The 27,889-nt window shown below is 38.1% G+C and overlaps 1 protein-coding gene across 6 annotated transcripts in view; it reads right to left on the bottom strand.

The window, feature by feature from the left end:
- The window catches only part of THADA (THADA armadillo repeat containing), a 330,983-nt gene that overhangs the window by 271,872 nt on the left and 31,222 nt on the right, over nt 1-27,889 (bottom strand). For 3 of the 6 annotated variants that reach the window (XM_058684278.1, XM_058684282.1, XM_058684283.1), the window contains 7 exons: nt 25,037-25,160; nt 18,302-18,453; nt 15,639-15,852; nt 11,439-11,574; nt 11,028-11,164; nt 6,848-7,009; nt 5,237-5,394 (listed from right to left, as the gene is read on the bottom strand). In XM_058684278.1, coding sequence (XP_058540261.1) covers nt 5,237-5,394; nt 6,848-7,009; nt 11,028-11,164; nt 11,439-11,574; nt 15,639-15,852; nt 18,302-18,453; nt 25,037-25,160 — 1,083 coding nt within the window. The remainder of the gene's footprint in view (nt 1-5,236; nt 5,395-6,847; nt 7,010-11,027; nt 11,165-11,438; nt 11,575-15,638; nt 15,853-18,301; nt 18,454-25,036; nt 25,161-27,889) is intronic. The other 3 variants (XM_058684279.1, XM_058684280.1, XM_058684281.1) reach the window with 3 other exon arrangements.

Here is a 27,889-nt window from a genome sequence, read left to right as displayed (position 1 = left end):
CTGTCAGAGTAGCAAACACTAAGTGTCCGTTTTGTTTTTATTTTGTATCACCAAGTAGTGAGACTTAATCCCTTAATTTAAATTATGACTTTAGGACACAGCCACTTCTTATTACCTTAGGAATGTCACTAATTCCTCTTTGGTTAAATAGAACGGTTTGTAAAAGTTTATACCACAGAGGTTAATTAATGTTTCAAACTGTACGTTCTCTACTATAGGGATTTCTTACTAAAACCGGGGATTCTTCAAAGCCCAAATGTTGCTTTCCTACATAATAACAACAAAGATTATATTTTTCTGGTATTTAGACATCTTCTTAGCAGTTTATTCTTTGCTTTCTAGCAAATTCCTAACCGCGTGCCATTTTAACTGGTGTCCTTTAGTCTAACTTTCTACAAACGTTTATCTTGTATCTCCCATTACATTTCTAAGCCCTTCGAGGTCAGAGAACCACATATTACATTTCTTTATGAAATGGCAGTCAACAAACAGGTGACTTAAGAGATGTGTTTAATTCCATTTCACAGCTTAAAAATGGTAACCTGAATTCGGTACAATTCAATGCATACTTATTCATAATTTCTAAAAAATAAACCCTGGCAAAATACAAAAGGCAATTTCTTTACGACTTACAAATGCCAATAAACCTAGATCTCCTGTTGCAGACCATTACAGAAAATCTAAAACGGTAACCAAGACACTGAGAAAACGTGTAAACCCAATTAGCCACGAGCATCATAAAAATGACAACAGAATCTAAAGTAGGAATTTTTAAAAAATAGCTGATTTCTAATTGGTAATGATTTTCATTCACGTGAGTTCTAGGGCAATAATTAGTAGGAAGGGGAAAACAGATATGAAAATTTACCCCAAAGCTTCTTTTTAGGAATATTAGAGGAAATACATAAACATATGAATTGATACTCCGGATAGAGGGAGCTGTTTACAAAAAATCAGTAGACGCTGGGTATCCAATATCCCTTGGAGAAAGGACCAACGAAATGTATCAAGAAAAAGCTCTGCCTCAGCAAAACATCCAGCTTGAAACCTAGACACACACCAGCCAGGAAGTTGTGAGATAAGGTTGCACGTACTGCCCGCTCTTTAAGGGGCTCGACTTACATCCCTCAAAGTTGGTTTTATCTCTGCCCCTTGCACAGGAACATTCTGAAAGAACCTTTCATTAGGTGATTACCTTGCAGGAGGAAAGTCAGACATGCTTCTGAATGAACACATTTTCCTCTTGCCGAAGCCGTGGAGGACACACTGCTTCACAAGAAGTGATTTAGGGAAATGAATCATTTGCTGAAAAGTTCAGTAGCAAGTTGCCTTACTGTCCTGTTGCTTGTAAACGTCTGGCTGAGCATGGGAAGTAGGGAAAATTAAATTTAAAGAAAAATTAAACAAGCAGCTCAGAATAAAGGCAGCACTGTGCCATGTCCGAACACAGGCTGGAAAGGAGAACTGGGTTCCGGTCCTGCAACTGCCACAAACCAGCTTTGTGATCTTGGGCAAACCAGGTGACATCCAACGGCTTCAGTTTCCCCTTGTATGAGAAGGCTAGATCATATAAGAAGGCTAGATCATATCATCCCTGTGATCCTTCCAGCTCTCACAGTCTGTGAACACAGCTCTGAAAACTGAGTCACGAACAGGCACCAGACCTTCTTGTACAGCAGCAAATTGTAATCTTCAAATTGTATCTCACTGCCGGTCAGCTGGCTAGAAACCACCCCCTCGTGTATGCAGGATTTAAGTGGTCATCCCTTCAACAAACGGCCCTAAAACCAGGATGGGATTAAAGGAATCAGGCTACAAATTTGAGACATCAAATTTTAAATTAGAATAGAACCATACTATTTTCAAGAGTGAAGGGTGAATTGAGAGTAAAAGAAGCATCGGGCTGAGCATCAATATTTTAGGTCATATGGAAAAGCCTCCATCCACTGAGAGAAAAGTAGAACACAGTTATTATTATTCTTGGGAATAAGAAATACACGTCCCAGATTCCTCCCACAAGTGACTTCTGCCTACAAGTCACTTCACTGCTTCTGTCTGTGCAAGTCTATTATGGATACCCTCACCTCAGGTACTGACTCTTAAATTCTTAGTTTTGCTGCTAGGTGCACAAAAGATGTAGTGTCATAAGGGTGACTGTGCCCTGGGGAGGAAAGTGGACTTCAGGCATGGCTCAGCCACTTCAATATAAATTATATCCTGTCATGTATATATTTTCTAACTCTTAAAGGTTTTAAGTACATGGAAATATTTTTATTTAAAAGAATTTCATGGAGCAAAATTCTATGTCTAAAAGTAGGAATCTTCTAAGCAATATGAATAACACTAATTTCTTGATGACTTTGATTTTCACTGACTAAAGACTCCTAAATGGAGGCATTTCTTTAAAGACAGCATGATCAAGAATAAAGTCTTCCACAGGCAGCATGGTTTCAAGGTCAGAACAGTGCTATCACGTACATTCTTGATTGCTCATTCAGTTGTTAGTTTCCTCTCAAACCAAAAATGTGACATCATCATGTGAACAGCGACGTGGAAAAATGGCTGAATCTCATTAGGAAAGAAATTCGTAGTTTACAGAAAAACAAGATTCTATTTTGTATTCAAGAAAACAGCCATTAGAAGAATCCTTTGCTTTATGGGAACCTCTCTGCTATTGTTGCTATTGTTGTTGTTGTTTTGTCTTTTTTTTTTTCTTTTTTACAAACATCTCTTTTAGTTTATATTAATTCTCAGTCTCAACACCGTTATCCCACGTAAATTAAATTCAAACCATTTGGGTGCTATGTAAAAAGTGTCAAGGACACACGGTTTTCACAGAAAGCTTTCAGGTCTTTCTCGACTATAGTGAAAGCAAAATATGCTTCCCTTAATTTTTTTAAGTGTAGTTATTTATTTTGGGGAGGGGAAGGGGAGAGAGAGGCAGGGAGGGGCACAGAGGGGGGGGGAAGAGAGAGAGGGAGAGAGAGAGAGAGAGAGAGAGAGAGAGAGAGAGAGAGAGAGAATCCCAAGCAGGCTTTGAACTGGCAGTGCAGAGTCTGACACAGGGCCCAAACTCAAAAACTGGGAAATCATGTCCTGAGTTGAAATCAAGAGTTGGATGCTTAACCAACGGAGCCACCCAGGCTCCCCTAATTTTTCTTAAACACTACGCAACAAACCCCAAAAAACTAGACGTTTTAACTTGTCCTTGAAAAGAGGAGTTGAACAGGGAAGAGACTCTTGCACATGTTTACTTCTTAGTAAGACGGTACACATCAGTGAAGTAATCATTAATCATAGCTGGATTCCCCCGCGAAGGTGTTGGCATTGGCACTGCAGCTGGTCACCAGCAATGACTGCAAGTAACTCTAGAACACTGACGCCTATTTGATTTGGAGGAGAATAAGGAACACAATGACGCTGGCAGTGTACTGTTCTCCTCCACCATTCTCCGCCTCAGGGCCTTGCAACATCACAGGACCAGCTGTTAACCAGATGCAAGCACATGGCCATGGAGAGTGTGTGAATAAAAATATTAGCATTATTTCCATGGAACTAGTCACATGGTTATTACAGAAAAAATCAGCATTTAGTGTACTACGATATTTGTTTTGTTCTTAAATGTAACACCCTAGGGGAAAAATTACCTTACTTGATAAAGGGTACAAATGAAAGTACGTGTTATATATCTTTGCTGGAAAACGGTGGGAAATAGATTTGCTGAAACCATATGGAAAGGAAGAGAGAATCAATTAAAAACAGAAATCTAATAAATCTAAAATATTTCCAAATGAAATGCTTGTGGTAAGCTAATTTCTTGTAAACATTGCACTCAAGTCACTTGAATAGTCCCAGATGGTGACCTGACTTTGTGGTCTTAAAATAAAAGTCAGCCAAAAAACCAAAGTGACTACAATTTTATTATCAATGTAGTAGGAAGCAAGAGATCCATAAGTAACCAATATAGCACTTTTTTTTCCTTTCCAAATTTTTTTTAAGTTTATTTATTTATTTTGAGAGAGAGAGAGAGAGAGAGAGAGAGAGAGAGAGAGAGAGGGAGAGAGTGAGTAAGTGGGGTAGGGGCAGAGAGAGACAGACAGACAGAAAGAATCCCAAGCAGGCTCCAGGCTAACAGCGAACCAAACTGTGAGATCATGACCTGAGCCAAAATCAAGAGTCAGACACTCAATCAACTGAGCCACCCAGGTGCACCATTTTCCTTTAAGAAGTTTAAGAGGTTTGGGGCGCCTGGGTGGCTCAGTTAGTTGAGCGTCCGGCTTCAGTTCAGATCATGGTCTCACAGTTCGTCGGTTCAAGGCCCACGTCGGGCTCTGTGTTGACAGCTCAGAGCCTGGAGCCTGCTTCAGATGCTGTGTCTCCCTCTCTCTCTGTCCCTCCCCCGCTCATACTGTCTGTCTCTCTCTCAAAAATAAGTAAACATTAAAAAAAAAAAAAAATTTAAGGGGTGCCAGGTTGGCTCAGTCGGTTAAGCATCTGACTTTGGTGCAGGTCATGATCTCACAGTTCATGAGTTTGAGCCCCACGTCAGGCTCTGTGCTGACAGTGCAGAGCCTGGAACCTGCTTTGGATTCTGTGTCTCCCTCTCTCTCTGCCCCTCCCCCCCTTCATGCTCTGTCTGTTTCAAAAAAATAAACATTTAAAAAAAATTTTTTTTAATTTAAGAAATGTAAGAGGTTTGTGGAGTCTTGCTAAATAGACAATTTCATTTAAATTTACAATTTAAATTTGGGGCTCCTGGGTGGCAGAGTCAGTTAAGCATCCGACTTGGATTAAGGTCATGATCTCACAGTCTATGAGTGTGAGCCCCGCTTACAGTACAGAGCCTGGAGCCTGCCTCAGATTCTGTCTCCCTCTCTCGCTGCCCCTCCCCTGCTCATGCTCTGTCTCTCTCTCTCTCTCTCTCTCTCTCATAAATAAACATTAAATTTTTTTTTTAATTTACAATTTAAATTTCCATATGGTAAGTGGAGAAATAAAAATTAAAACGATAATCTTGAAGACAGAAGGTAAAATCGACAGTTCTTTATAACTTAGAAAAATAAAAATTTCTAAAACTGCCATCGTTTGGAAATGTACTCCAAGGCCCAATTTCTATACTCCCATGAATTTTCTTCAGTTGACATCTGTATGATTTTATTCAAGAAAAATTCAAAACTCATTTGTTTTCGAGTTATGGGACCAGAAATTATACCAGGTGGAATGAACATATACCTACCTGCTCCACTGTCAATAATCCACTGGGGGGTTCTGGCGTGGACTGCATGGGGAGAAGCTGGCACAGCGTGCCTAAAAGTAAGGCAACTTCCTTCATACTTCGCCAACAACACACCAGCACCATCTGAGCAGTTACATCGCATGTTTTTCTTTCTTTACCTTAAAAAAAAAAAAAAATCTCTTGCAACACTAGACACTTGATTACTCACATCCCAGGTTTCTTAGAATAAGATTATTCATAATTTCCCCAAGAATAATCTGCTTGAACAAATCAATTCTTATATTTATTCATGAGAAAACAACTAACATTTGTTGAGCATGTGCTCTCAGTAGGAATCATGCTAAGCATTTTTTAATATAGTTTGTTTTCAAAATAAATTTTGAAATAAAACACAACACCATTTCAAAACTTAAGTCTAACTTTCAGAAATTAATGAAACAAACTCTCTCTGCCTCGTGGTCATCCATAAATTGACCATAATAAATATACTTCATTATTCATCTTGGTGAGGGTGGCTGTTATATCAGTAAAGGGGCAAGATAAAACTTTTAAAATCAAAGGAAAATACAAATTCTCTTTCAAAACATATTTAAATTCCATGGCCCATAAGTAATAATTATGCTTACTCTTTTTTTCTCGCTTTAAGAATATTTTAGTACTGACATTAAAAAAAACCCCAAGACAATTTAAAAGGCAAGGTAACAAAGCAATATTTATAATGTAACCCCATTTGTGTTTTTTAAAAGCCCGCTAAACTCAAAGAGTAAATGTACATACACATCAATACATAGAATAGATCTAAAAGCACATACATTCAAAAGAGAAGAAGTGGGATGGGGAAGAAATAACAAATTTTAATTTCTTTTTTTTTTGTTTTTGTTTTTTAAGGTAAAATGTAAACATTGAATTGAAATTTTAATTAAGGCTTTAATTTGTTTTTAATTAAAATATACCTCTCTATTGCTTGAAACTATTACAATAAGCATATATTTAGATGTTATAGTGTGTAATTTAAAAAAATAAAAACACAAAGAAATTTTGTTAAGTCAATATCTCCATCTAGTGGACAATGTAGGATATGTAATAAATCACAAGGATATTACTAGTGATGACTTTTTATAACACTATAGAAAATGACACAGTAACAACTAATGAGAAAACAAGCAGTAAGAACACAACTTCTGGACGCTTGATACAACAGAGCAGCTCACACTTTACTGAGTAATAAGGCTGATTTCCCTTAAAAGGCTGCCTGGTTGTAAGGACTCTCACTGAAGACAATGAACCACACGGAGGGGAGGAGCCAACTGCTACCCAAACCCAAGTTCACAGGGCACCACTGCTCTTACACAACCTGGCTGTCAAGACAGCTGTTAGCACTAAAAAGCTTTCTGTTGGAGCACCTTCTATGCCGCACTGGGATGCACCATTTTCTGGTAAAAGTCTTAGAAACTCATTCCTCAAACTAAATCATTGATAAACTCAAAGGCTTTATTTTCTAGAAATGCTCTGCAAACATCTGCAGCCTAATTTACTATATAAAAAGAGCATTTTGTACATTTTGTCACTAAAACACCGATTACAATATTACAATATTGATTTTATACATGCTACCTTTGATCTCTGCAGAAGCACCAATATCCAGCACACTGGCATTCAAGTCCTCCAAATCAAAACTATCACGTTCTTTCAGTATTTTGGCTTGATTGAAGTAGTCATTAGTATCTCGTGGCTGAATCTCACTCAGAATCATCTGTAAGCGGCTTGCTGACTCTGAGGAAAAAAAATGGGAGTGCACAAACTCCAGTTCCGAATCCCTTGCAGATTTCCCTTGGGGGTATTTGCCTTCCCAAATTTTGTAATTTTTTTTTAACGTTTATTTATTTTTGAGACAGAGAGAGACAGAGCATGAACAGAGGAGGGGCAGAGAGAGAGGGAGACACAGAATCGGAAGCAGGCTCCAGGCTCTGAGCCGTCAGCACAGAGCCCGACGCAGGGCTCGAACTCACGGACCGTGAGATCATGACCTGAGCCGAAGTCAGACGCTTAACCTACTAAGCCACCCAGGTGCCCCTGTAATTTTTAATACTTAATAATCAGCTCTATTAGAAGGGACACATGGGGTAGATAATGTGAAAATTATTTATGTAAGGTCTTCATGACACTTGAGTATGCTTTTAAAATACGACAAAAATTTTAAATTGGTTGAAGACAGGACAAAACAATACAACAGAAACTCTCCATAGGACAAAGGCCACCATCTCATTTATGTTGCTTTTCTTAGTGTTGTCTAAGAATCTCCAAGACGGTGCTCAATCACGTGAAAAAAGAGCACCAAAGTGCAATTTTGTTTTAAGAGGTAAGAAACCACAACAACAAAAACAATCCTTAATATAATATCGTATTGTCAACCATGCTTCAATTAGAAATAAAGAAAAAAACGCTTTTATAGCCCAGAAAGATTATAAAGACTCTATATTTGACTTTGAAATACATTACACAATATACTGCTAAGTATGATTTACAATCCTAGTATTATATTGAACTTCATATTTATTCCTTAAGCACTTAATGGATTAAGAAATGCAAGCTCCATGAATGCAACACTTTGTTCGCTGCTGGGTCTCCAGCGTCTACGCCAGCCACTGGCTCATGGCAGAGGTTCAGTAACATGGACTAAGGGAATGAATACGTGACACAGTAATAAGAGCTAGCCAGGCTCAGATATTTTAAGAAAATAAATAAATAAATAACAACAGCTAATCACCTGAAACCAATTAACGAATCAAAGAATGGGTATTTCATATACCTATTATACAAACTTACATTTTAGGTCTAAAAGGAGCTATAAAGACCCAAACTGCTACCATGATGATTCAACCAATGTCTTCTGTTCATTCGTGACCTCCATGAAATATTGCCAAAACAAATTTTGACAGCCATGAAAATGTATCGCTGGCAGAGCACCTGGGTGGCTCAGTTGGTTAAGCATCCGACTCCTGATACCGGCTAAGGTAGTGATCTCGCAGTTGTGGGATCGAGCCCTGAGTCAGGCTCTATCCGGGCTGAGGATGAAGGCTGCTTGGGATTCTTTCTCTCCCTCTCTCTCTCTCTGCCCCTCCCCTGGTCATGCTCTCTCTCTCACTTGCTCTCTCTCAAAATACAAAAAAAAAAAGTTATCACTGGCTCCAAATAGAAACCATGGAAAGACTTAGAAAAAAAGGATAATCAGAATAAAATGTGACCCATTCATTTTTATGGCTTTCAGAGAAAAGAAACATTTTCAAGAAATTCAGAATGCATGGCAGATAGTGTGGGGGTAAAAAAACAGGAAAAACGGAGACAACCAGAGGAAAAAAGAAAAGGCAAAAATCAAGGAAAAGTCTGTGGGTCACAGACTGTTTTTGAGACCAACAGGTATTTTATTTTTTATTTTTTTTTTCAATATATGAAATTTATTGTCAAACTGGTTTCCATACAACACCCAGTGCTCATCCCAAAAGGTGCCCTCCTCAATACCCATCACCCACCCTCCCCTCCCTCCCACCCCCCATCAACCCTCAGTTTGTTCTCAGTTTTTAAGAGTCTCTTATACTTTGGCTCCCTCCCACTCTAACCACTTTTTTTTTTTTTCCCTTCCCCTCCCCCATGGGTTTCTGTTAAGTTTCTCAGGATCCACATAAGAGTGAAAACATATGGTATCTGTCTTTCTCTGTATGGCTTATTTCACTTAGCATCACACTCTCCAGTTCCATCCACGTTGCTACAAAGGGCCATATTTCGTTCTTTCTCATTGCCATGTAGTACTCCATTGTGTATATAAACCACAATTTCTTTATCCATTCATCAGTTGATGGACATTTAGGCTCTTTCCATAATTTGGCTATTGTTGAGAGTGCTGGTATAAACATTGGGGTACAAGTGCCCCTATGCATCAGTACTCCTGTATCCCTTGGGTAAATTCCTAGCAGTGCTATTGCTGGGTCATAGGGTAGGTCTATTTTTAATTTTCTGAGGAACCTCCACACTGTTTTCCAGAGCGGCTGCACCAATTTGCATTCCCACCAAAACAGTGCAAGAGGGTTCCCGTTTCTCCACATCCTCTCCAGCATCTATAGTCTCCTGATTTGTTCATTTTGGCCACTTGACCAACAGGTATTTTAAAACCTGAATAACAAACAGAATTTTAGCATACTCTATAGGCCCCACCCACAATAGGTGACAAACATTCAAGATTTCTCATTCAGAATATACTGGTACTTGCCTGATCCAAATATTAGCTTTGAGATTGAATGTTCCTTACTCCCATGTACTGTTTAAGTAAGAAAACTAAAACATCAAATTTTGGTCAACTCTCAGCCAAAATTAACAAATAACTGTGTCTTAAGATCATGAACCATCATCAATCTGCCAACTCATTTTTAGTTAAGAACAAAATCTAACATTTTCACACAAACACACAACTCCAAGTTACTTTAATTGGGTATTTATGATATATGCTCAGTGTGTTTTTAATACAAGACTCTCATTTGCACTCCAAAATGCATTCACTAACTATGTTTCAACGCCAAAAGTAAATTTTCTTCATGATTTTCTAGGTGTTCAAAGGAATACTCCTGTTAGTATAACACCTTTAGCATCCAATCCCTTCTGGCTGTTTTAATACAGGTATATATATGCCACCTACGACATCCCACACACTTAGTTCCTAACCTTTCAGGAATCATTCCTGCATTGGTTTATTCATTATAACAAATATTAATTGTAAACCTCTTTCTACCAGGCACTTGCTAAGCACAAGGGAGGAAAATATCGAGAAGATCCCTGTTAATTAAATTGCAACAACTCCATGTGGAATGCGCTGGGAAGAAGAAAAGTGTAAGAAATGAGACTGGCAAGGTTGCAGGAGCCCAACTATTATAGGATCTGATCTGAGGTCACTCAAGTATTTTAAATAAAGGGAGATGGAGTGGGGCAGACAACAAGGGTTAAGCAGAGATAATGTGTAACATGATGAATTATATGAGAAAGGACTGCTGTGAATACAGTAAAAAGGAAATGGAATGAGCCAAGAGATGGGGAGAAACCAGTTGGGAGGCCCGTGGAGTTATCCGAACAAGAGAGGAGGAGAGCCTGGAGTAAGGTTAGAAGATACAGATAAAAAGAGAACGGATTCGAAAGACAGTTAAGGGGCACCACTGAAAGAATGTGAGGACAGGCAGTATATACGGAGCAAGACAGAGACGTCAAGCAGTCCGAGGCTCTTGACTTACGTAAACAAATCTTTGGTAGGGCCATTTACAAAGACACAGGGGTTGGGAGGGAAAAGACAGATGAAAGTTCATGAGTTCAATTTGGGGCATTTTGAGTATCTTCTCCTATTTCTTTTTTTAATTAGATGGTCTTTGTATATCAAATGCTCTTTCCCCATTCCAGATTCCTAACAGGTTGCCCTTTCTGACTGAACCCCACCTCTCTGATTTATCCTGCCCACTCTCCCAGTCCCAGCTGCTATCTAGTAGGTGGTGCTCCGAAATGACAATACTAGAAAATCCAATCTACCCCAGGAGAAAAAGTACTTCACTCATCCTACTTTATTGATTTGTTTGTTTTGGTTATTTTTTAAGAGTAAAAAACAATACTAAAGTGGCAGCAATCTTACTAATCATAAGTAATTCCTTAACCAACCTATTTAACTTTTGTATCTTCCCCAAAAAATGGTTTGGGGGGGTACGCTGCGGGTAGGTAATGAGGAAAAATATAATAATTACGGTTTCTTTCATCTGCTGACCTGAATCAGTGTCCATTGGGATGAGGCCTTCTGGGGAGGAACTCTGAATGACCGGAGACACCACGGCAGAAAGCCTATACGACACCAAGAGGAGCTTCTCTACCACAGGTCTCCATTCACTCACCAACTGCAGGCTGCTGCAACAGAAGTCAGTAGGGAAATTTGTAGTAAAAGCAAACAATCAAAAATTGCAAATGGAAATTATGACACATAAGAAGTTGAAACAATTTGTTTCAAAACTGTGCAATCTATGAAATATTTAAGACATAGAAAAATATGTGTACATAGGTACCTTTTAAAATCTAATTTTGAATTCTCTTTAACGCAATACATTCCTTTCCTAGGACACATTCCAGTAAGAGTTGAGAGCTCAGAAATGCGTGATGGGGAGAGAGCTGTGGATATACTTACTTTAGAGACAACCTCTGCAGAGCTCCTGTTATACAGTGGGCTCGCCCATATAGTGGAAAGGATGCTGCTGCCTGAAGCAAAGAATTTTCAGCCTGAGATATTTCCACCTCAAGATTTTCCAACAAGCATTTGATAACTAGAAAAAGCAAACAAAAACCCAGAATAATGCCAACTTAGAAACACATTTATAAATTTGTGAATAGTTCAACAGTGCCCACAAAAAATCCAACTCAACTAAGCTTTATGTTCAAGGTTTTTTGTTTTTGTTGTTGTTCTTGTTGCTTTTAAGAGATCTTTCAGCGGCACCTGGGTGGCTCAGTCTGCTGTGCTTCTGACTCTGGATTTTGGCTCAGGTCATGATCTCACGGTTCATGAGATTGAGCCCCACATGGTGCTACCAGCACAGAGCCTCCTTGGGATTCTCTCTCTCCCTCTCTCTCTGCCCCTCCCCTGCTCGTGCTCACTTATGTATTCTCTCTCTCTCAAAATAAACATTAAAAAAAATAATGAAGAGATCTTCCAAAGTTATCTAGCCTGTTATGTATTTCCAGTTAAGGTAGAACTGTGTCTTTCCTTAACTTCCTGGATCCATTTATAGCATTCACTCTGAATCCTTCCTAGACATCCTCTATCTGGGGCATCAGACCCCAGGCCCATGTGCCATGTGCTATTAGAACAGTTGCTGTTGTTTTAAAATAATGGCTTTATTGAGATATAATTCACATACCATGCAATTTATACACCTAGTGCACAAGCCAATGGTTTTTAGTACATTCACAGATATGTGCAAATATCAGTACAGTGAATTTTAGAACATTTTAACCCTCTCCCCATCAAAAAACCCTTAGCCATTATCAGTCACTCCCCTCCCTCAACCTTTCACCTTCCCCAGGCCTAAGCTTATCTATTTTCTGTCTCTGTAGATTTGCCTATTCTGGACATACCTAAATGGAATCATATATTATATGGCTTTTTTCACTTAGCATAATGTTTTCAAAGCTCATCCATGTTGTAGTGTGTATCAATATTCACTTTTTAATGGCTGAATAACAGTCCGTTGTATGAACATATCACATTTTATTTATCCATTTAACAGTTGATGGACATGTGAGCTGTTTCCATTTTCTGGTTATCATGAATAATGTTGCTATCAACATTCACGTACAAGTTTTTGTTTGGGCATAGTTTTCATTTCTCTTAAGTATATATGCCCAGTATGGACTAAATGTTTGTGTCCTTCCCAAAGTACATATGTTGAAGCCTTAAAGTGTGATGGTATTTGAAAATGGGAGTTTTTAGGAAGTAATTAGGTTTAGATGAGGTCATGAGGGTGGGACCCTGTGATGGGATTAGAGTCCTTAAAAGAAGAGGAAGAGACCAGAGCTTGTTCTCCTCCATGTGAGCACAGAGCAAGAAGGGTGCTCTCTGAAGCCAGGGTAAGGGTTCTCATGAGGCATATGAAACTGCTGGCACCTTAATCTCAAACTCTTCAGCTTCCACAACTGTGAGAAATAAATGTCCATTGTTTAAGCCACCCAGGCTATGGTATCTTGTTAGAGCAGCCTGAGCGTGGAACTGTGGGATCATATAGTAACGCCATGTTTAACTTTTCAAGGAACTGCCAGACTGTTTTCCAATGTGGCTACACCATTTTACATTCCCACAGCAGTGCGCGAGAACGCGGTTTTCTCCACATCTCCATACACACGTTATTATCTATTTTCTTGTTTAGAGCCACCCTACTAGGTATGAAGTGCTTCCTCAATGTAATTTTGATTGTATTTCCCTAGTGGCTAATGATGCTGAGCATCTTTTTATGTGATTATTTTTCACATTTGTCTTTTATGGAGAAATGTCTATTCAGATTCTTTGTCCACTTTTAAATTTGGTAATATGCTTCCACTAGCGAGTAGTAAAAATTCTTCATATATTTTAGACACAAGTCCTCTATCAGATAAAGGAGTTGCAAATATGTTTTCCCTTCTACAGGTTGTCTTCTCACTTTCTTGATGGTACCCTTGACATACACAAGTTTCAAATTTTGATGAAGGCCAATTTATCTATATTTTCTTTGTTTGCTTGTGCTTTAGGTGTCAGATCCAAGAAACCACTGCCTAACCTAAGATCACAAAGATTTACACCCATGTTTTCTTTTTACCTTTTGCAGTTAGGTCTTTGATTCATTTTAAACTAATTTTTGTAATATGGTATGAAGTAGTGGGTTCAATTTCATTCTTTTGTGTATAACTATCCAGTTATCCCAGCATAGCTCAGCAGCTTTAAATTTTAGAATTATGTCTAACCAGTAAATTATTAACATTTAGAATATATAAATCCTAAAAATCAATAGGAAAAAGACAAACAACCCTATAGAAAACTAAACAAAGCCATTTCACAGAAGGGGAGAAGCAAATGGCTTACAAACATGTAAAAAGATGTTCAATTACATTAGCTATCAGAAAAATGCAAGATGAAACCACAAGATACTACTTTATATTCCATAAACTTTTAAAATCTGACAAGGGCAAGTTCTGGTGATGATATAATACACCACAACTCTCATAATTTATTGGTAGGAATGTAATTTAAAAATCTATTTGGCATCATCTAGTTAAACTGAGGATACACATATTTTATGACTAGGCTATTATCCTTTTTTGTTTACCATAAACTCCTAGACATGTCTAATAGAAGATATATGTACAAGAGTGTTCATATCAGCATTACTTATTTAGAAAGAAGAAGTCCATCAACAGGAAAATGTACTAATAAATTGCAGTAAACTTGTATAATACATATGGTACTATTTATATAAAATTCAAAATCATGTAAAAGTAAATAATACATTGCTTAAATGATATATACATGGGTGGCAAAATCTAGGTAAAATAAAGATGAAAGACTGACATAATATATAGGACAGTAATTATACGGCAAGGGGAGGGAGCCAGGATAAAGGAGAGGCTTCAAAGGTATGGGTGCTGTTGTACTTCTTAAGTTGTGTGTTATCACCTAGCTTGGGAATAAAACTTATGAAATTTTTATACTATTACTATTTAAATCCCAAATATATTTAAATATTTTTGTATGCATGAAAAATTTCACAAAGTTTTTAAATGCCTTGAATTAAAAAAATCCTGTACATGAGGGGCCCTTGGGTGGCTCAGTCGGGTTAAGAATCCGACTTCAGCTCAGGTCATGATTTCACGGTTTATGAGTTTGAGCCCCGCCATTGGCTCTCTGCCATCAGTGCAGAGCCTGCTTCAGATCCTCTTTCATCCTCTTTGCCCTTCCCCCACTTGCTCGCTCACTCTTTCTCCAAAATAAAAAAACATTAAAAAATGAATAAAATAAGTCCTGTACATGAACTCCCCAGTTTACCCGAAGTGCAAACCTCTTCCTCTCATGTATCAGGGTCTCCTTTCAAACCCAGGCCTGAAGCAACTAGAGTGGGTAAGTGCCATCTTCCATGGCACTGTCACCTCTCTATCCCCAGATCCATGGCCACGTTTCCACCAGAACTACCCAGGGCCTCCTAATTTTTTCCCATTATTAGTTCTCTTTTTCACAGCATTTTTGCCATCTTGGAGAGAACAACTTTTAATACTCTTCCTACATCTGACCTCTCTTTCTTTTTAAATAAAAATTCATATCTGTCCTCACAATTCCAAAATGAAGATTTACTAGCACAAAAGTAAATACATGAATCCTCAACAAATATTCATTGGAAGTCACTAGGCCTCAGCCAACTTAGACCCTAGGTCTTGGAACCGGCTATGGGAAGAGTAAAAGGCAGGAGTGGGACAGCCAGTGAAAGCATGAGCCCTGACAGACAAAGGAACTCTGCTCTATATAGAAACAGCAAAGATGATCTGGCTGTAGATACAGAAAAATTTCTGCAAAAAAAAAAAAAAAAAGCACAATTTTTGGCAGAGAAAGAGGTCCTATTTAAGTAAGAGCTGTATTAATATACATTTGTATATCTACTTATTTAACACGAACTCTCTGTGTAGAAAGTGTCATAGCTGAGTAAACTATTTACTTGCAAAAGAGAAATTCATGTATTCTCATATGCTGGTAAACTCTTAAATAAAAAACACCAAGTAAATGTTTAACCACTAGCAATGCTAACTAAATGAATAGTGAGAAAGATACTGGTTTTGATAAGCGACAGCAAAAGGTCACTTATTCAATACAAACCCATTAATGTGTTCCTTTCCACCACAATAGCAGATGTATCTCCATCACCACATGCAGCTTGTTGAGTTTGTAAGTAGGCAGAGAGAGATGAGGGGAGGGCATTCTGCCAGATTAAGAAGTTCAGCAGGTAGGAAGCTGTCACACAGTCATATGGCTTGGTGCTTGTGCTGAGCTCCAGTGCTGCCTGGAATAAGCCTTGCAGTTTCTCCGAATCCTAGAATAAATCACAGACTCAGTAACTGTCACTGAAACATTTCTTTGATTTGAAGGGATAGTACATATTTAAAAACAGAGCCTGCCACATAACTGTACTCAGTATAAACATTAATTCAATTCCCTTTCTCCCTGAATATAGGTTAGACTTTTTATTATAGTAATTATTGATTATTATTATTCAGCTCTAATGATGAGGATCTTGAATGTAATTTCTTTGGGAAATGCAACACTGATAATGCTTTTCTTTTTTAAAGCACCTCTTTCTCCAGCAGAAATACGCTTTTTCCTGTAGAAATGGCCAGATCATCTTTGTTATTTCCACATGGAGTTTTTTGTACACTGAAGTTTATTTTACCTGTGTTGTGTCCACACAAAAGGACAAATCCACCAGGCTATTCCTGGTGAAAATCCATGTATATGTGTAAAAAATAAAGTGCTCATATCAGCCTCAGAAACTCTGCATCAGAGCTCCCACACCTCTATCTCATAGAAACATCCACTCACATGTCTGTCCTAACGAAGAAAAGGACAGTTCACTGTAACATGCATGGAAAGGCACTGGGCTGAAGTCAGGAGATGTGGGTCCTAGTCCCAAATCCATAGTAGACAGACTGCATATTCAGTACACTGGGACTTAGGGTTTCATGGCTCAATTATATTAATTATACTAGGATTATTCCAGAACTGTCTAATACAAGGGGAAAAAAATCATTATAAACTTAATTTTCAATTTGGTTATAGGTATATAGATATTTAATTTAATTGGAAATCTATTTATTTCTAACAGGTAACAAACATACTGATTCAAATACCTATTTCTTTCAGTTTAAATTCTTTGCCATTTGATATGTTTAATTTTCTGCGACCTAAAAAACTTAAAGATAGGGGCCAAAAGCTCAAATCTAAATAAACATTAGAAAGAACCAATTGAGCACCTAAGCCATTTTTTTGTAACTTACAGTTAAGTCCCAGAATTGCTTAACTAACAATTAGTAAGAAACACAATACATGGCCTTTGGAGTCTAAAATATCTTTGTTCTATCATCTGAGGTCAGTAAAAATATAATATAAAGATCTTGGATATGTAGCTCCACAAGAAAAAAGGGCAACAGACTATCTGAGTAGTAAAACCATGTATTACAAAGATATGCCATCAAAAACATATATACACAGGAAACATATATATATACGTATATATACACACACAGGTCCTTAGAGAGAATAGTTAGGATTTAAAAACGTTTTAAAGTTACATCAAAGGACCAAGTTTTTCATATAGGTGCTATAATATACCCTCCCCACACAAGATATTCTCAAAATATTTGCCAAGTATGAGTCATCTATATGATACAAGGCTTCAGTGTGATGAATGGTAAGGGGCAAGGAGGATGGGAAGGTGGGAGAAGAGAAAGGAAACAGAGGAAGAGAAAGCATCTCCTTTAAAAACTCTATATGGTACAAAAGTTTGAAGCCTAAGCACCAAAAGAAGCTTCTGCTTAGCAGGGCACCTGAACGATGCTCTAAGATACTGCAATGCCATCTAGAAGCCAATGAAACAGACACCTTGTGCTCTCTGACATGCGCTCCTATAGAATCCCACCGTATCTATAAGCTGTCCCACCCTAAATAGAGCCTAACAGCCAGAGAACAGACCATGGCTCAGCTGCAGCCCCTGTAGGCACCTTTGGCCTCTATACAGTTCTAACAGAAAGCCATAGCAAAGCTCTGGAGCCAGTGAATCCACAGCTGCTGGTGGTCACAGCCTCAGAATATACCTCAAGGGCAGAGCCAAGCACCCCATGTTGTGCCATCACTCCTAGCCCACCTTCGCTTCTCACCCTACAGCTAGAAGTGCCAGTTGTCAGGAAGAGACAACTTCTCTTAGGGGCTGGGGCTGGGGCTGGGGTAGGAGGCCAAGGAAGAGAACTGTTGTTAACCTCAAGTGCTCTGAGTTTCAGTCTCAGTTTAGCTACTGCTTGTTGGAAGATCAGAAACATGTTCTCTACCTCACTTACACTCAGCTTCCCAGTCAACTTGGCAAGGATGTTATCTCAAAACACTCAAGTTACTGTAAGTGATGTGTTTGGACCGAATATTAACATGTCCACGGGAACTGGGGAGACCGCAGTTAACTGAAATCTATGAAAAATCTTGTGGGTAATAAAACCTACTGCTTCTTACACCTCCTTTTTTTATCAAAACAATAAAAAAAAAGCAAAGCTCACAGATGTGGACTTTGTTTTCTCTTATGGTATTTCCTCCTTCCCTACCATCCATCCCTACCTACCACCCTGCAACAGTATACGTATGATAACTGAAATAGTCAGAAGATGTGAGAAGGCAGACGCAAAGAGCCTGGACAATCCAGATTGCTTTATTTGCTGCTAAAACTAGAAAGCTTTCATGCATATACCACATTTACGTTTATATAGGAAAAGACCAAAGACCTGGAATTGTACAACTGTTTTTGGTAACTTCATCAGAAGATCAAATGCTAAAATTTTCACTTCTTCAAAAGTACTGGTAAAACATTCCATTAGTGTTTGGAAACGACCGACATTGATATCATGACTCAGCTGATACACTGTTTGGACTTGACCTAAAAAAAGAAAAAGATTTAAAAGTGAATAAAAGAGGGAGGCACTTGGCTGGCTCAGTCAACAGTACATGCAACTCTTGATCTCAGGGTCGTGAGTTCAAGCCTCACCTTGGGTGTGGAGCTTACTTTAAAAGGTAAATAAATAAAGGTGTTTGGGTGGCTCAGTTGGTTAAGCGACCCACTTTGGCTTAGGTCATGATCTCGCAATTCATGAGTCTGAGCACCACATCAGGCTCTATGCTAACAGCTCAGAGCTTGGAACCTGCTTCAGATTCTGTCTCCCTCTCTCTCTCTGCCCCTCCCCTGCTCACACTCTGTCTCCCTCTCCCTCAAAAATAAATAAACATTAAAAAAATTATTTTAATAAATAAATAATAATTTTTTAAGTTAATAAAAGAAAAAGGAAATCAACATGTTTAAATTATTTGGTCAAATTTAAAGAAAAATTCACACTTCACAGTTTATCCAGAGTAGCATATAAAAGAATAATTTGTCCTTTATTTCCTAAAATGATAAAATAATAAAGTTCCCCAAATAAAAAATACTTTTTAAAATTTTGTTTAAAACCATTCTCTTTCAAAGAGTATGTTGTATATAAAAGATCCCAAAGTTGGTTTTTAAATAAATAAAAACAAATAAATTTCGGAATTCATCTTTTAAAAAATCTTTGTAAAATGTCTTGATCTGGAATCCAAAGTCCTACCACCTTAGTTAAATCAATGCAGAATAATCAATGACATATCCTAATAGAATCACGGAGCATCAAAGATAAAGAAGGAATCTTTTGGTCATTCAGACACAAAATTCATCTACAAAATGGAAAAAATTAAGCTGGCTTTATTCTTTGCCTTAGCAACACGTGAGGCTAGAAGACAGTGGAGCAATGCTTACAACATCCTCAGGGAAAGTTGTGGTGAAAAATTATACATCAAAATCCTATTCCAGCATCATGTGTAACAGCAACATAAGCATTTCTGGAGGTATAAGAAATTAAGAACTACATTTCCCCAAAAACTCTTCTCAAAGAAAAGATGAATTTCAGCCAACCAAGAAATGAACAGAAAAACTATCACAAAAGAATGATGGTAGTCACCAAGTCCACTTAAATCTAAGATTAAGACTAAACAACTATGGGAATAATGGGCTTCACAGCAGAATGTAAAGAACACTTAACAAATGAACCACTGATAATACCTGAAAACATTCCTATGTTAATTTGAGGCATGATATTCAATATGATGTGCATTTCTTATTTAATATTAACAAGTTAGTGGAACCCTGTGAAACTCCTAGAGCAAGTAAATCAAGTTTTTGTCATTTATTTACACCTCAGTTCAAATTTGCTTCTTTTCCAACTCAGATGCTTTTAATTTCTTTTTCTTGCCTTACTGCTCTGGCTAAAGCTTTCAGGACAATGGTGGTCAGTAGTGGTCAAAGTGGACATCTGTATCTTGTTCCTGATCACAGAGGAAAGGCTTTCGATCTTTCACCATTGAGTATGGTGCGATTTTCATGAATGTCCTTTATCCTATTAAGAAAGCTCCCTTCAGGGCACCTGGGTGGCTCAGTAGGTTGAGCATCCGACTTTGGCTCAGGTCGTGATCTCAAGGTCCTTGAGTTTGAGACCCAAGTCGGGCTCTGTGCAGACAGCTTGGAGCCTGGATCCTGCTTTGGATTCTGTGTCTCCCCCTCTCTCTCTCTGCACCTCCCCCAACCCCCGCCCCGACCCCGCTCGTGTCTGTCTCTGTCTTAAAAATACATAAATGTTCAAAACAACTGAAAGCAAGCAAGCAAGCAAGCTCCCTTCTATTCCTAGTTTCCTAAGTGTTCTTTATCATGACAGGGCACTGCTGAATTTTGTCAACACTTTTCTGCATCAATACAGATTATCATGGTTTTTTTTTTCCCCCTTCATTTTAATGTGGTGTATTACATTGACCTTTTTTTTTTTTTTTTATGTTAAACCACCCTTGCATTCCTGGAATAAATTCCACTTAATTAGCTATGGGTATAATACTTTTAATATGCTGTTGGGTTTGGTTTGCTAACATTCTGTAGAGAATTTTTATATTTATGTTTATAAGCAATACCAGCCTATAGTTTTCTTGTGGTATCTTTGTCTGGCTTTGGTATCAGGGTGATGCTGGCTCCACAGAATGAGTCTGGAAATGTTCCCTTCTGTCCAATTTTTTGGAAGAGTCTGAGAAGGGCTGATTTTAAGTCTTTAAATGTTTGGTAGAATTAGCAGTGGAGCCACTCCCTCTAGACTTTTCTTTGCTGATACGCTTTTGATTACTGACTCCATCTCTTATTTGCTACACATAACAAGTTCTCTGTTTAAGTCAGTAACTTTATGTTTCTAGGAATCTGTCCATTTCATCTAAGTTATCCAATTTATTGAAAATACAATTGTTCATAGTATTGTCTTATAATCATTTTTATTTCTATAAGGTCAATAGAATAATGTCCCTGCTTACATTTCTGATCTTAAGTTATTTGCACCTTCTTTTGTTTTTTTCTTGTAGCTAAAATTTTGTCAATTTTGTTGACCTTTTAAAAAAACCAACTTAAAAAAAAAACCAACTTTGGTTTCATTGATTCTCTATAATGTTTTCCTATTCTCCATTTCACTCATTTATCATATTATTATTTCCTTCCTTCTGCTAATTGTGGGCTGTTTGCTCTTCTTTTTCTAATACTTTGAGGTGTAAAGTTAAGTTATTGATTTGAGATCATTTCTCTTTTTTAATGTAGGCGTTTACAGCTGTAAATCTCCCTATAAGCTTTTGCTTCATCCCGTAAGTTCTGGTAAATCGTACTTTGGTTTTCATTCATCTCAAAGTATTTTCTAATCTCCTTTGTGATTTCTTCTTTGACCCACTGCTCGTTTAGGAACTTTGCTCAAATCTGAAACCATCTCTGACACCACGGACGGAAACAGCTTCCCATCCTAGCAGACACTCAATATTCCCCCCACTTTCCTTCCTGAAATATTTTTTCATAATACTTCTCTCCATCTGAAATTCTATACATTACTTGTTAATTTATTGTCTGTCCCCCTTCACTGAAATATCTAAGCTCAAAAATGGGAAGCATTTTGGGGCACCTGGGTGGCTCAGTCTGTTGACCATCCAACTCTTGGTTTTGGCTCAGGTCATGATCCCAGGGTTGTGAGATTGAACCCCACATTGGGCTCTGTGCTAGGCATAGAACCTGCTTAGGATTCTCCCTCTCTCCTTCTCCCTCTGCCCTTCCCTGCACATGCTCACTCTCTCTCTTGCTCTCTCCCAAATAAAAAAAAATTTTTTTAATAGGAACCATTTTGCTTTGTACACTACATATCCTTGGCTGCTTGACATGTAATAAGCACTAAATAAGTATTTGCTGAGCAAACCCTTTTAATATAACTGTGGAATCCAATTTAGCACCATGAATACCATGACATTTTACTCTGAGTGAAAAAGGAACATGTGGTTTATTCTTCTTGAACTTAAGATATACTTGAGTAAAGGCAGAAACCATCTTGACTAATCCCACATCAGTAAAATAAAATAAAAACCCACATTCAAGTTCTTGAGATAAAGATGAAGAATGAATTTATGTTTCCCACACTGTATTTCACAGCCATGCCTCTTTAGCTTCCTTTAAAGTTAATGGGTAAAGTGTGGCCTGCTGCATTTGCATTACCTTCCAGTTGTTTAATTAACATAGTTACTGTGATATCAGTCACTGCCCAATTATATGTGACTCACTCATTAGGAAGATGACTAATTAACATAATTACTGTGATATCAGTCACTGCCCAATTATATGTGACTCACTCATAAGGAAGATGACTCAGGTTTTTCACTTTTAAAGTACATTTAAACATATTAAACTACTCACAGAGCCTGGGTGGCTCAGTTGGTTAAATGCCTAACTCTTGATTTGGGTTCAGGTCATGAGTTCAAGCCCCAAATCTAGCTCTGTGCTGGTAACGCAGAGCCTGCTTGGGATTCTTTCTCTCTCTCCCTCTCTCTCTGCGCCTCCCCTGCTTGCACGTGTTCCCTTTCTCTCTCAAAATAAATAAACTCTAAAAAATAATAATAAAATTAATTAACTAAACTACTCTCTCAATTAAAAAAAATAACAATATTGGGGTGCCTGTGTGGCTCAGTCAGGTTAAGCACCTGATTCTTGGTGTTGAGCCCTGCATGGGGCTCTGCACTGCCTGCTTGAGATTCCCTCCTTCTCTCTTTGCCCCTCCACCATGCACTCTCTCTCTGTCTCAAATAAATAAACTTTAAAAAGTTACCAATATTAATTCAGCCTACTATTATTTCCATACACCTAGGTGCAACTCTACACTAAACACAGAAAAATTTTTGTTAAGTGGATAATCAATCATTCTCAGGTAAAACCTTATCTTCTAGGGGCTCAGTCAGCTGAGCATCTGACTTCGGCTCAGGTCATGATCTCACAGTTCATGGGTTCACACCCTGCGTCAGGCACTGTCCTGACAGCTCGGAGTGTGAAGCCTACTTCGGATTCTGTGTCTCCCTCTCTCTCTGCACTTCCCCTCTCATGCTCTCCCTCTCTCTCCTTCAAAACTAAATAAACATCAAAAAAATGTAAAAAAAAAAACCCAAAAAACCTTATCTTCTAAATTAAGTTATAATACGACATAAATTCCTTAAACCGATGGGATAGCCCTGTATTCATTTTCTGTGCATAAAGTCACAAGTTACCATAAACCTGGTGACTTAAAACCAGAGAAATCTATTTTTTCACAGTACTGGATCCATTTTGACTAATGTCCTATTAGTCTGATATAAAGGTGCCGGTGGAGCCACACTTGCTCTGGAGGTTCTAAGAACTCATTGCTCACCTCTTCCAGCTTCTGATGGCTGCCAGTATTCCATGGCTTGAAGCCATATCACTCCAATCTCCATGTCCACTGTTGACTCCTCCTCTTCTGTGTGTCACATCTCCCTCTGTTCCTCTCTAATAACAACAGCTGTGGTGGATTTAGGCCCACCCACATAATCAGGACTATCTTAAGACCCTTAACTTAATCATATCTGCAAAGGCCTGCTTTCTAGGTAAGGTTCACATTAACAGGTTCTAAGGATTTGATGCTATCTTTTGTAGGTCGAGCTTGGGCCTACCACACTTACCTTAATCAGGTGATCAAATTAATCACCATGAATAACAGGACAAACCAGTACCATGTATCTCCTGATAACATGCCCTGAGAAGAGCACCACATTACTTATGCATTATACCTACCAAAAATGCACAACCTGAATCAATCGAAACAATAAGGCAAACCCAAATGGAGATACATTCTCTCAAAATGTTAATGTCATGAAATAAAAAACTTTCCAGATTAAAGGAGGCTTAAGAGGCATAACAGTGAAATGCAATGTGTGATCTGGGATTGGTTCCCGGATCACAGTAAAAATCTTTTTCTAAGAAAGGCCACTCATTGGGACAACTGGCAAATTTTGTTGTGGATTATATAATAGATAATAGCATATCAACATTAAATTTCCTGAATTTGATCATTGTGTTGTGGTTAAAAAAAAAAAATAACGAAAGAGAGATAAACCAAATATAGCAAAATAATAACACCTGATGAATCTAGGTAGAGGGTACATGGCCGTTTGTGAACTATTCTTGAAACTTTGCTCTTGGTTTGAATCTTTTCAAAACAAAAACTTGGAAAAAAAAAATGGTGTTCTTTAAATGAAGCAGGGCTGCATGAACAGCAAAAACCATCCTCCTCCCTGCCAAAACATTACACTTTGCCTAAAAATTTAAACTAAAAATAATAATAACCCAATTACAGTGTAAAGCCTCCTGGTCCTCTGGCCATTCCCTCCAAAAGAACAGCTGAGCAGGATATTTTTCTATTTAACCACAGTCAAGGAACACTGAGCACAAACAAGAAATCCACATTAAAACGTACACACTTAATTAAGTGCAGGGATAAAAAGAACTATTTGTTGTCAGAAAGGAAAAAAACTGACTCAGAAGGAAGTTAAATGTTCATCCTCTTGAGTACCCCACAGGAGAAATAAAGGGTATCATTAAACCAGAATGCCTGGAAATGACATCCACATACTGTCTTTCTGAAACCAGATTGGGACTTATGAAACTGAGAGCATATAAGGGAAACCACATTTTAACCACAAAGACTCACTGAGGAATGTTTTACATAAAGAGGCTATTATTTTTTTTAAAGAAGCTATTATTTTTTTTTATTTTTAAAACTTAAAGGACAGATTGTACACTATCTGAAAACAGCAACACATGAATTGGGGGTTGAGAGAAGCCACTCTTCTCATCATAAGCATAATCCGTGAAAACTGTAGTTTTGGGTTGGGAAATAATGATCACTGAAAACAATTCCTCAGCCTTACGTCCCTAAATGACAAATTTAATTATGTCCAAGGAAGAATTATATAGTGAGAATAAAACCTCCTATAAGAACCTAAATAAAAGATGACAAAACTAAAACTTTAAGTAAGACAAAATGTTGAAAAAAGTATGTGTTTTGCAAGAAAAAAATACTTTTCTCCAAACATTATTGAAAGCTTACCTTCTGGGACTGGAAAAACTTCAGCTACTGAGCCTAAAATGGTTAAAGCTGAAAATCTAGTTGGGTAGGAAGAACCAGGAAACAGCGCTTCAAAAAGACTGTTGCAAATGGATGACATGAAATTCTAAAAAAAAAAAAAAAAAAAAAAAAAAAAATTATAGTAAGTAACTTAACTCATAATAGGTTATCTTCAAAGTAACACCTTTAAGAGTGGGGTTCTTTTTTTTGGCAAACCATAAAAGACTCTTAAATACAGAGAACAAATAGGGTTGCTGGAGAGCTGTTGGGTGAGGGGATGAGCTAAATGGGCATTAAGGAGGGCACTTGTTGGGATGAGCACTGGGTGTTATACATAAGTGATGAATAACTAAATTCTATTCCTGAAACCATTATTACACTATATGTTAATTAACTGGGATTTGAATTAAAAAAAAGAGTGGAGTTTTTTTTTTTTTTTTAATGTTTATTTATTTATTTTGAGAAGACAGAGACAGTGCAAATTGGGGAGGGGCAAAGAGAGAGGGAAACTCCAAGCAGGCTCCCCGTTGTCAGCGCAGAACTCGATATAGGACTCGAACCCATGAAGGAGTGAGATCATGACCTGAGCCAAAACCAAGAGTCAGACACTTAACTGACTGAGCCACACAGGTGCCCGAACTGGGCTTCTTTTTTAATTAACAGGGAAAATATTTTTAAAAACAATACTAGTTGTTCACTTCCTTGACAATTCAGATTGGTACCCTTGACCATAACCCTATCTCTATAGGGTCAAGGAGTACAATTTCTATTGTAGTCTATACAAGAAAAAAGTACACATTTTTAGTGAGAACAAGATCCGTTCTGCTCTGACTTGTGCTAAAGCCGTACGAATATTGGTTTCTTCACCAGAGGCATTCGAGTATGTATATTTTTTAAAGTTTTTTTTAATGTCCCCCCTCCCCCAAAATCCAACACATACTACTTTGATAAATCTGGTAAATATAATACTTGACAAATGTGGCTCTAATGACACAAATCATAAAAAGATGCAACTATTCCACTGTATTCTATCTTCCCCTTTGAGACTCTGGCTCTACCATTCTCTTTATATAAATGTTAAGGAAAAAAATGGAAACTTTTAGTAAAATGCAATTTAAAAAAAAAGCAAAATGGGAAATAGTTTATCCAAGATAAAGTCTTCTTCCTCTGGTTAAAATACTAATAATTATTACTATTTCTGTGTAACACTGAAGAGAAAACTTAGAAGGAAAAGCTATGATTCTCAAGCATCTCATATACCACTATGCCCCAACAACATATAACTGAGCAGCACATAAGCAGTTCTAGTCCCAACTGATTCCAGAAAGGACCTTGGCATTCATTTCTTTGGTCAATGACATACAATCATGAGGATTTATCTTATAGGCCCTTACAAGCCCTAAGTGAGACTTTATTAGTCTATTAAATCTATTGGATTTTGGGGTACCTGTGTGGCTCAGTCAGTTGAGCTTCCAACTCTTGATTTCAGCTCAGGTCATGGGATCGAGCCCCATGTTGGGCTCCACACTGAGTGTGGTGGAGTCTGCCTAAGATTCTCTCCCTCTCTGGGGTACCCAGGTAGCTCAGTCGATTAAGCATCTGACTTCGGCTCAGGTCATGATCTTGCGGTTCGTGAGTTCAAGTCCCACATCGGGTGAGCTTGAGCCCCGCTTTGGATGAGCCCTGCTTCTCTCTCTCTCTGCCCGTCATGGGATTCTCTCTCTCTCCCTCTCTCTGCCCCTCACTCACTTGTTCCCTCTCTCTCTGTCTCAAGAAAAAAAAAAAAAAAAAGACTCCCTGTCTCCCTCTGCCCCTCTCCCCTACTCGTGCTCTCTCTTTCAAAAAAAAAAAATTTTTTTTTAAAAACCTACTGGGTTTCAAAAAAAATTAAAAAAATAAAAAACCTATTGGGTTTCAAAGCAATAGGGTAGTTATTGAAAATATCTTAGTTAAAGTAGTTTTAATTATAAATGAATAGTATAGTATTCATATTAAAGGACAACAAGTTCATCCTTTAAGAATGATCTTATCCAGGACAGCCGGGTGGCTCAATCGGTTGAGCGTCTAACTTCGGCTCAGGTCATGATCTCGTAGTTTGTGAGTTTGAGCCCCGTGTCAGGCTCTGTGCTGACAGCTCGGAGCCTGCAGCCTGATTTGAATTCTGTCTCCCTCTCTCTCTGTCCCTCCTCTGCTCATACTCTGTCTCTCTCTGTCTCTCAAAAATAAATAAATGTTAAACAAACAAAAAAAAAGAATAATCTTATCCTGGGGTGCCTGGGTGGTTCAGTTGCTTGAGTGTCTGACTTCGGCTCAGGTCATGATCTTGGGGTTCATGAGTTTGAACCCCACATCAGGCTCTGTGCTGACAGCTTGGAGCCTGGAGCCTGCTTCTGATTCTGGGTCTCCCTCTCTCTCAGCCCCTCCACCACTTGTGCTCTGTCTCTCTTTCTCAAAAATAAACATTAAAAACATTTTTTTTTTAAAGAATGATCTTATCCTAACTGTACTATCATTTATATTTTTAGAAATCGTTCTTTCTCTCAAGCAGACTCCCACAGGGAGGCATGGACCACAGTTCATACATTTATATCCCTAGTCCTAAGCATATTGTCCTATACATATAGGAGAAGCTCAATATATGTTGTCACTTTTTTTTTTTAATTTTTTTTTTAATGTTTATTTATTTTTGAGACAGAGAGAGACAGAGCATGAACGGGGGAGGGTCAGAGAGAGAGGGAGACACAGAATCTGAAGCAGGCTCCAGGCTCTGAGCTGTCAGCACCGAGCCCGATGCGGGGCTCGAACCCACGAACCGTGAGATCATGACCTGAGCCG

Source organism: Neofelis nebulosa, chromosome 9, assembly GCF_028018385.1.
Source record: "Neofelis nebulosa isolate mNeoNeb1 chromosome 9, mNeoNeb1.pri, whole genome shotgun sequence".
Lineage (NCBI taxonomy): Eukaryota > Metazoa > Chordata > Mammalia > Carnivora > Felidae > Neofelis > Neofelis nebulosa.
The sequence above is the reverse complement of the archived record's forward strand: the minus strand, read 5'-3'. Positions and strand labels throughout refer to the sequence as shown.